The sequence below is a fragment of the Myotis brandtii genome, unplaced genomic scaffold (assembly GCF_000412655.1).
Source record: "Myotis brandtii unplaced genomic scaffold, ASM41265v1 scaffold165, whole genome shotgun sequence".
NCBI classification, from domain to species: Eukaryota; Metazoa; Chordata; class Mammalia; order Chiroptera; family Vespertilionidae; genus Myotis; species Myotis brandtii.
The window spans coordinates 2,955,270-2,965,769 of NW_005356042.1; the positions used below are offsets into that span (position 1 = coordinate 2,955,270).

General features: G+C 42.5%; 1 protein-coding gene across 1 annotated transcript in view; it reads right to left on the reverse strand.

Moving 5' to 3' along the window:
• Positions 1-9,233, reverse strand: part of GPATCH1 (G patch domain containing 1) — a 54,211-nt gene extending 44,978 nt beyond the window's left edge. Inside the window, exons 1-2 of the mRNA XM_005862479.2 lie at positions 9,087-9,233; positions 1,215-1,349 (exon numbers count right to left, since the gene is read on the reverse strand). Of these exons, the coding sequence (XP_005862541.2) occupies positions 1,215-1,349; positions 9,087-9,159 (208 nt within the window). The 5' untranslated portion in view covers positions 9,160-9,233. The remainder of the gene's footprint in view (positions 1-1,214; positions 1,350-9,086) is intronic.
• Between the last annotated feature and the right edge of the window lie 1,267 nt (positions 9,234-10,500).

Genomic DNA, 10,500 nt, shown 5'->3' on the forward strand with positions numbered 1-10,500 from the left:
CCCCCCCCCCCCCCACCCCCCCGAGTGCACAAATTTTTGTGCACCGGGCCTCTAGTAATTATAATAATCAGCAATGTATTTGTGTGCTTCCTTCTTCACAAACCCTACTGCCATTTTAAACATTGTAATAATGTGCTATTTTCATAGTGTCTTAATTTGTGTTTTTTTTAAATAAGGCTAAATATTCCATATACTGGTAGTATTCTATCTCACCTGAACTAAACTGTTCAAATACTTTGATCATTTGCCTACTGAACTGATCTTTACACATTCTGAATACTGAGCTTTAACATCTTATTTACACCAACCATTTTTTTACATGGTTCTTTTTCTTTCTTTCCTGCATTACTTTTCATCTTTATTGTACCATTGTTGTTGTGTACAAGTTATTTTTTAATTAATTTACTTTCCAATTATAGTTGACATACAATATTATATTAGTTTCAGGTGTACAGCATAGTAGTTAGACATTTATATAATTTATGAAGTAATCCCCTGATAATCTAGTATCCATCTAACAACATATATAGTTATTATAGTATTACTGGCTATATTAAAACTTATTTTTTTAAATAAATAAATATATATATATAAAATCTGTCCTATCTTGTTCTTAATTCCTACATGAGTTAATTAGTCCATCTTCTATTCATATCTGAGATATACAAACCATTTTTCCTCCAGTTTCTATGTTAAAACATTAAAAAACATACATTACTTTAATGAATGCAGAATATATTACATTGCACCATGTGAAAAATTTAACAGATTTTCTTCAGGTTGAGAGCATGTACTGACAGGTGAAGGCTTGGTCCCATGTCAGGATAGAGGAGTCTGATCCTCAGCTTCACCTACAAAACAACTGTGACACCTGCCCTCCTTAGTCACTGAGCCGTGTGAGACAATGATTAACTGAGTGGATCTGTGTGAGAGTACTTTGTGCATGGCAAGATGCAATGTAAAACGGAAGTCATTATCATCATTTTATCATCCAGTTATAGTTTATGTTAGTGAAAAAAACTCATCTTCAGGTTGCAATCAATCAAACCTGAGTCTGGAAACATTCCAAATGTTCAGAGAAGACAAAAGTGTACAATGTAAGTACTAAAATGTTATAATAAGTTTTTTAAAAAGAGAGGTAGGGAGACGAGAATCTTGTGACATTTCAATCACTTGCTTTAACAAGAATATAGTTGTAAGTAGGAAAATCATACCTTCTTTTGAGCCGACAGTGTTGAAGTACCCAGCAGAAAACCCTCCACTAAAGGCTCCATGAAACCGCTTATACCTTCCTTTTTCATCTCTGACAGTCTGATCCTGAAGAGGAGTTGGTTTCTTTGGTCTCTCACCTAAAAAAAAATATTTTGAATGAGAAAGAAGAATGGGGATAGTGGATTAGAAAAAAAATTAAGGAAGATGTCATTTCTTAAATATAATGAATTGTTCACTTCTGGTAACATCAAATATAGTAATTTTAATTACATTCCTATTCCTAGACTTCACTAGCTTATATAGCTTAGGAAGTATTAATTTTACCAAGTTTCTTTATAGTCTAAAGCAATTATAGATGTCTTTTATTTATATTAGAAATATGTTTTAGAAAAAATGGCCTGCTTTTCCCACTAACTTTCATTATGAAAACTGAATTATATTGGCCAGGGAGGAGAGTACAAATAGATGGAAAAAAAATCTGCTGGCAGTGAAGGAGGCAAATTGCTGGTGTGGCACATGGCAGGCATAAGTCTGCAACAGAAAAAATACTTCTATGTCTCTTCTAGAACTTCATATCATTCCCAACTCCAGAATTTTTCCTTAGGTATTGCCCATTTTTTCCAAATCTTAAGAGTTTCCTTATTTCTGGGAATCTTCTGATTCTATAGTTACTATTCTTTTTTTTAATATATTTTTATTGATTTCAGAGAGGAAGGGAGAGGGAGAGATGGAAACATCAATGATGAGAATCACTGATCGGCTGCCTCCTGCACGCCCTCTACTGGGGATAGAGCCCACAACCTGGGCATGTGCCCTTGACCGGAATCGAACCTGGAACCCTTCAGTCCGCAGTCCGACGCTCTACCCACTGAGCAACCAGCTAGGGCTATAGTTAACTATTCTTTAAACTCACTCCTTTTCCTATTTTGCTGAAAGGGTTTGGGTTGCTATGTCACACAAGCAGAAAGGAACTTATATGTTTTATCAACTCCAATTCAAAATTCTGAATCTATTTAAAATAAAAGTAACCATCAAGTTAGTTTCAAACATTCAATACAGAAAGCAAGTCATACAGTAGTTAAGGGCACAGGGTTGAGAGTCACAGCTCTCTGGAATTCCACATTTACTAGCACTGGGACTTAATCATCTTAACCTCTCTGTGCCTCAATTTCCTCATCTTTAAAACAGGGATGAGCCCGTCAGGTGTGGCTCTGTGGCTGAGCGTCAACCCATGAACCAAGAAGTTGTTGGTTCAATTCCCTTCAGGGCACTTGTTTGAGTTGCAGGCTCAATCCCCAGTAGGGGGCGTGCGGGAGGCAGCCGATAGATGTTTCTCTCTCTCCCTCTCCCTTCCTCTCTCTCTACAAATCAATAAAAACATATTTTAAATAAATTTAAAAAATAAAATGGGGATGACACTAATAGTAATAACTATTTCATATGATTGTTATGCAAATTAAATAAGATAATGCCTGTGAAGTGCTTAACAAGGAGAGGGACACACAATAAATACTTTTAAAGTATGAGGTAGTACTATTATTATTATTACCATTATTATTATTATTATTCATAATAGGTAAGATGTGTCTTAAAGTTCATGTGTATTTGTTACTTCAATAATTAAGCCAGTTTCTACTTCTGGAAGATGGAACAAAAAGTAAAGGAACTTGCCTGGCTGGAGTGGCTCAGTGGTTGAGCATCAACCTATGAACCAGGAGGTCAGGGTTCGATTCCCCGTCAGGGCACATGCCCGGGTTGCAGGCTCTATCCCAAGTGGGGGTCATGCAGGAGGCAGCTGATCAATGATTCTCTCTCATCATTGATGTTTCTATCTCTCACTCTCTCCCTCCCTCTCTGAAATCAATAAAAATATATTTAAAAAGAAAAAAAGTATAGTCAAGAGTAATCCACAGAATTTGAAGACCAGCAGATCTGGGCTCAAATCCCCTTACCCTATTACTTGCTAGCTCTGTAAACTTGGGCAAGTTACTTGATCTCCATAAGCCTTAGCTCCAAAACTACAAAATAAGGGCACTAACAGAGCCTATCTTATAGATTGGTGCTGAGGATTAAATACCACATTCAGAGATCTATACACAGTGTCTGATCTTAGCAAAGCTCAGTTAAGATCAGCTATAATTCACTCTAAAGAACTTACAATTTAGGACCCACAATCCAAGATTTTCACCATATCTTAGAAATGCAGTAAACACACTCTATTAGGGCATGTGCACTTGGCATGATTTTTGGCAAAGGAGGGGTTTCTCAACATTAGCGCCTATTGCCAGTTTGTTGTGGGGAACAGTCATCGTGTGAAGGTGAGAGAGGCAGGTCCTCCCAATGCGGGGTGCTGGTCTTGCTCTGTTCTCCAGATGCTTCTGATCTGAAAGGGGAGGCAAGATCTGCAGATAACTGCTCGGGACCCATGGCTGTAGATGGGGGCCAACCACAGGACTCCCCAGGAGGCGCCACCTTTAACCACAGCCTGGAAAACTCCAGGGAGAAGGTGGCATTTTAGCCAGGCCTGGTTATAATTATTGCTACTAATAACAACTAACCCCTTCTTGTCACACATGTTATTTCATTCATCATACCCTGATAAAGTTGCTTTGATTAAGTATCTGCCCTGAGGTCCACAGCTAATAGCACAAAGCTGAAATCAGATCTCAACTCTGCTTCCAAGCCAGGGATGCCACCCATACTGTCCTTCACTCATCCCTGACCAAAAGTTTACTGAGGGCCTCCCATGGAAGCAGCCCTGTTCTAGATCCTAGGTATGGAATACTAAATGCAACTCCACCCCTGCTCCCAGGGTGCCCAGAGCCTGGCAGAGGAGACCCGTGTGTATAGGAACTCTTCTGACAATGTGTAAGGAGCACAGCATCACCGTTACTCTAAGCAGGAGCAGAATTTGATAGCTGCAAATATAAACACAATTCCCAACGGAGGCCTAAAAGGGTAAGGTCAGATGTTTTGAGAAAGTAGTCTAGTCTAACTGGATGGCAGGGAAGGAATGTAACATGAAACCAGAAGGGAGGATCATGAAGAAGGCCTTGAACATGGTGCTGCAGGGTCTGTGATATGTCTTATGGGTGATGGGAGCCACAGAGAGTTGTTTTTTTATTGATTTCAGAGAAGAAGGGAGAGGGAGAGAGATAGAAACATCAATGATGAGAGTAGCACTGATGGACTGCCTCCTGCATAACGCCCACTGGGGATCAAGTCCATGTGCCCTGACCAAGAATCGAACCGTTGCCCTAACCGGTTTGGCTCAGTGGATAAGGCATCGGCCTGCGGACTCAGGGGTCCCAGGTTCGATTCCGGTCAAGGGCATGTACCTTGGTTGCGGGCACATCCCCAGTGGGGAGTGTGCAGGAGGCAGCTGATCGATGTTTCTCTCTCATCGATGTTTCTGACTCTCTATCCCTCTCCCTTCCTCTCTGTAAAAAATCAATAAAATGTATTTAAAAAAAAAAAAAAAGAATCGAACCGTGACCTCCTTGTTCATAGGTTGATGCTCAACCACTGAACCACACCAGCTGTGCCAGATCGTTTTAAGTGGGAGAGTCACAGCATCAAGGAGGAGGAAAATGGTCCTAAAACAGTGATGGCGAACTTATGACATGCGTGTCAGAGGTGACACGTGAACTCATTTTTTTGGTTGACTTTTCTTTGTTAAATGGCATTTAAATATATAAAATAAATATCAAAAATATAAATCTTTAAAAAATATATATAAATCTTTGTTTTACTATGGTTGCAAATATCAAAAAATTTCTATATGTGACACGGCACCAGAGTTAAGTTAGGGTTTTTCAAAATGCTGACACGCCAAGCTCAAAAGGTTCGCCATCACTGTCCTAAAACTAATTTGTGTTCAGGATTGAAGCAGGATAGTAAGCTAGGGAAAGACCTTGACAAGTGGAATAAAGGAAACTGAGACAAAATAATTAGACAAGGCCAAATAATTTGAGCAATTTACAGCCAGCTAATAAATCACAAGATTTTATCTTCCCTAACCAAGGACACTTAGGAGCAAATGGTTTACACATTCCAGACTGTCCCTGGGCAGACCAGCCTCAGTCCCTGTCCCTTTTCAATGCATTCTTTACAAATAAAACTAACCAGAAAATAACCCTGACCTGTCTATATGCACATTTTGATGAATCAACATATTGAAGGACACGCCTGGAAAGCTAATGAATATTCTGTTAAGACCTCCTCTTAGATCTCCCCTAGGATTCCAGCCTGCCAAGAAAAGATTTAAAAAGCCTCAAGACAAAGGCTCCACAGTGTGCTCTCACTAGAGCACACCCAAGCCTTGTATCTTTGCTCTTTTTCTCCTAAACTTTAAGGGTCCCCACAAGCCTTGCAATCAGGGGAGCATTGGTTAGCAGCATCTCGACCCAGGCTTACCCCCTGAACCTGTCTCCAAGGGCCCCTATTCTCTGACTTTCTCCTGTTGTTTCTTCTACCATAAACCCTTCCTTTATTTCACTGTCCCCACCTTTAATAAACATACTCTCAAAACCACCTGGACTCATGTTGTGAAATCTTTCCTACATGAAGTCAAGAATCTACACACTACCAGTGAGCCCTAGGAGCCCCACCTGGGGCACAAACCCCTCCGGTAACAGAATGAGCTGGAGGTGACAATTCTAGAGCCAAGTGAAAGTGTCTAAGGAAAGAGTAGGTAAGTACTGGTGCCCCCCTCCTTCCAGGCCAGAGGGCCTATGATGTCTCTGGGTCTGTGTGTGACAGTGCAGCCAATAAACCTTTCTATCAGGGACAGCAACTTTAATTAAGTGGTGGAGTCTTTCCTCCAACAATGTTTGTCTAACCTGTCACTAAGACTTCAAAGCAGGAAGCAAAAATGATTATGGGTCTAGTATGTTATAATGTAAAATGTACTCAGAGTGCATTTAAACTTCAAAGTGCTTGGGAAACAATAAATCAATACTCAAACTTCTGGCTGGGTAGCTCAGTTGGTCAGAGCATTATCCCTCTATACCAAGGTTGTAGGTTCGATCCCGGGTCAGAGCACATACAAGAACCAACCAATGAATGCATAAATAAGTGGAACAACAAACTGATTTATTCTCTCTCTCTTGTTCTCCTTTCCTCCCTCTATCTAAAATCAATAAAATAAAAATTAAAATATATATGTATATTTTTAAAAACTTCTAATAGTGAGAATTTAAAGGATGATTTCAGGCCAGGAAAAAAAATCTACAAATCAAAAGTCCTTTCCTTCCACTTCGAAAGCAAGGTTAGACCATTAGGCTTCATGTCAGATTTCGTGCAACATCAAAACAGGGAGATTTAGAAAAATATAGGTCAAGTAGTTGATGACTTACATACAATACGTCACTTCACAAGGAAACAACTATGAGACCAGAAATATAGAATAGATATGAATAGCTGCCTAAGATGGTTATAAATCACCACGCCCATTTAACCCTTGCCCTGCATAGCTAAATTCAAACCAGTTTCCAAAGGATCCCATGCTGCCTTCTCAAAATTTCCTGCTAGCTTGCATAGGTTATTTCCTGTCTACCGTCACATACTTTTGCACTTGTGAACCTTGTACTTTCGTTCTGTGGATGAAAGGGGAGTTCTACAATAAATCTGACAAGACCAGTGACCTCATAGGGTGATCTGAACATAAATTCTTAACAGGCATGTCATGGTAAGTAGTCACACCCAAAGCATGTAACTTTTCTAGAAAGATTTATCTTTGCCTTAAGCAAGCCCTGTCCATTATTCTTGTGTATCTAGGTTAACACATCTTTGAAATGACAAAGAAATCCTCTTTTTTCAGACCCCTCAGAGATGTAACCTCCCTCAAGGGAGCACATAATCTTGTTACTGCCCGGTAATCTAATCCCCACCTCGATTTCTCTCAATTTCATTTAATCTTCCTTAGGTCCCCTCCTTAACTCCAAGTGTCTTTTTTTTTTAATGTTTATGTTTTTATTGATTTTAGAGAGAGAAGAAAGGAGAGGGAGAGAAATACCCATCTAAAAGAGAAATGTTGATTGGTTGCCTCCCGCATCCACCCAGACCGGGATTGATCCCACAATCTGGGCATGTGCCCTGATGAGGAATCGAACTGGCAACCTTTCGGTGCATGGGAAGATGCTCAACCAACTGAGCCACATGGACCAGGGCCAAATGCTTTTTTTAGTGATTTCAGAGAGAGGAACGGAGAGGGAAGAGGAGAGAGGTAGAAACATCAATGATGAGAGAGAATCATTGATTGGCTGCCTCCTGCACACCCACTTCTGGGGATGGAGCCCACAAGGCATGTACCCTGACAGGGAATCGAACCATGATCTGGTTCATGGGTTGACACTCAACCACTGAGCAACACCGGGCAGGCCAAATGCAATAATAATAATAATAATAATAATAATAATAAACCACACTTGTAAATGATCATTTTGGTAAACTATCATTTTGGGAGGCATTTTTTTTTAGTCTGTTGAGATCTTGCTTCCAGGCATATCCTGTTTGGTTCAAAGAAACTCAAACTCTAACAATTATCTACAGGCTTGAACATTTCTTAAGTTGACAGCTCTTAAGAGTTTAGATTTGAAACTCTTTAAATAAAGGATCTTTGTCAACAAATTCTTTGAGATCATGGGGTGACGTATTTTCCAATGAAGCTAATGTAATCTTAGACTGTATTAAAGAAATTCAGTCTAGAATAAAAGACACAGTAGTGACGGCCCTGTTCTACCCACACTCTGGTACCATACTTGGAGAAATGCTTTAACAAATTAGGGTAGAGGACTGTAAATGAATGTATCAGAGAGCTGAGGATGTTAAGCGTGGTACCGAGATGCCTTAAAAGAAATTCAAAGGCTGTCTTCAAACACATAAAGAGCTTTCAGCAGACTAGCCTTTCTCCGCCTTTCGTAAGCAGAGGATGGCAGCAGGGCCAGTATATGGCAGAAGTTTCTAATGATTACAACTGTTCATAGGTAATAAAAGGGCCAGTGGAAATGTCCCAGAAGTACAACCAGCCAGCAGGATGTGGTCAGGGTAGGAAAGAGATCTCACCAATCGGAGGTCTGCAAGGAACTCCCAGCCCATGCTTCCTTCCTCTTCCCCACAGGGAAAGAACTGCCATCAGTCCTTACTGGGCATTCAATACATACTTTGCTGAACAAATCAAGTCATTAAGAGGATCAGGCCAGAGCATAGGAGAGAAGCTTGCTTGCCTTGCCCTCCCCTACATCCCACCAGCAAGCTTGTCAGCTCTGCTTTCAAAGTGTATCTGGACCCAGGACACGACTTATCACCGTGGCCACCGCTAACACTCCAGTCCAAGCATCATCTCCAGACCTCTTTTTGCTGATCTCCCTGCTTCGCTCTTGCCCACCCCCAACCCGACACCTATTCTCAAAATAGGTAATCTTTAAAATGTACACCTCTCCCCTGTGTAAACTCCCCGATGAACTCTCCCACACTCCTACACTCTCCGCTCCACCGACACCAGTCCTGCCTGTCCCTCAATCTGCAAAACTGGCCCCGACTTCAGAGCCTTTGCCTCTGCTGTGCCACCTGAAATGCTCTTCCCCCAGATCTTCGTACTGTTGGTTCCTTCCTCTGTTTCAAATCTGACCTCCTCGTAAAGACATTGCCTGACCACCTAACCCCACTCTCCCAGGAGCTTGTCTCGGCATCTTGCTGTTTCCCATCCCTGAGTCTCTCGTCCGTCGCTCCAGAACGTGAGCCCCGAAAGCGCGGCGCACGCCTCGCATCGCTGTTCCCAGCGCCCGCAGTGGGGGTCTTGGCCCGGGGCCAGCCAAGGCTCGCACAGTGTTATGCGTTTCTCCGCGAATCCTGGACCCCAAACAGACTCGCACCTTCTTCCAATGGCTCCAAGCCTGTCCCATAGCTGACCAAGTCCTCCTCGCTGTCACTGTCCGGCGCCGCCATCCTGCTCCCTGCCGGCCCCGCCCCCTCGCTACGGGCGCCTCGACAGGCCAAAAGCCTTCCGCTCTTTCCGCTCCGCAAACCTAAGCCTCTGGCCCAGTGGTTCTCAACCTTCTGGCCCTTTAAATACAGTTCCTCATGTTGTGACCCAACCATAAAATTATTTTCGTTGCTACTCCATAACTGTAATGTTGCTACTGTTATGAATCGTAATGTAAATATCTGATATGCAGGATGGTCTTAGGCGACCCCTGTGAAAGGGTCGTTGGACCGCCAAAGGGGTCGCGACCCACAGGTTGAGAACCGCTGGGAGTCTGGCCTCAGATCTGCGCCTAGGAGTTCTCAAACCCGTCTGCAGGAGGCGGACCTGGAAGGCGTTGCCTCGGAGACCAGGGAAGGCACAACAGCCCGCCCTAGGAGACGCCGGAGAGAAGCTGGAAACCACCCAGCTGTCCGGCCACCGGCGGGCTCCCCTTGCCCTGACTGCCAGCAGATACCCCTCCGCACCACCCCGCCACCTGCTGGGAAAGTCCCTGTGCTCCCAGATACACTCAGGCGGCACACATCACTGTAACGTTTGCATAAGTGGGGCCCCTTTCCAGACCTCTGGAGGGATGCACAGACCTGGAAACCCCGTTGCTCAGGGTGAAGGAAGCCCAGGACAACACTTGATCAAAAGAGAAAAATAAACGAGAGCATAAAAGAAAAGGGTAAGGAGGAGGCTGGGGGAGAAGTATAGAGAGAGAGAGAAAAGGAAATCTGAAAAGAGAAAGAAAACCAGAAAGGGGAAAAAGCAAGCTGGCAAGGAAAAGGTTGCTGTGAGGTGGGTGGGGGCTCCCTTACTGAACCTAAAGAAACAAACATCTCAACAAATGACAAGTGCTGGCGAGGATGCGGAGAAAAAGGACCCCTCCTGCACTGCTGGTGGGAATGCAGACTGGTGCAGCCACTATGGAAGACAGTATGGAGTTTCCTCAAAAAGTTAAAAATGGAACTCCCATTTGACCCAGTGATCCCACTTCTAGGAATATATCCCAAGAAACCAGAAACACCAACAGAAAGGATATATGCACCCCTATGTTCATAGCAGCACAATTTACCATAGCTAAGATCTGGAAACAGCCTAAGTGCCCATCAGCGGATGAGTGGATTAGAAAACTGTGTTACATGTACACAATGGAATACTATGCTGCTGTAAAAAAGAAGGAATTCTTACCATTTGCCACAGCATGGATGGAATTGGAGAGCATTATGCTAAGTGAAATCAGCCAGTCAATGAAAGACAAATACATGATCTCACTCATTTGTGGATAATAAAGACCATTATAAACTGATGAACAAAAA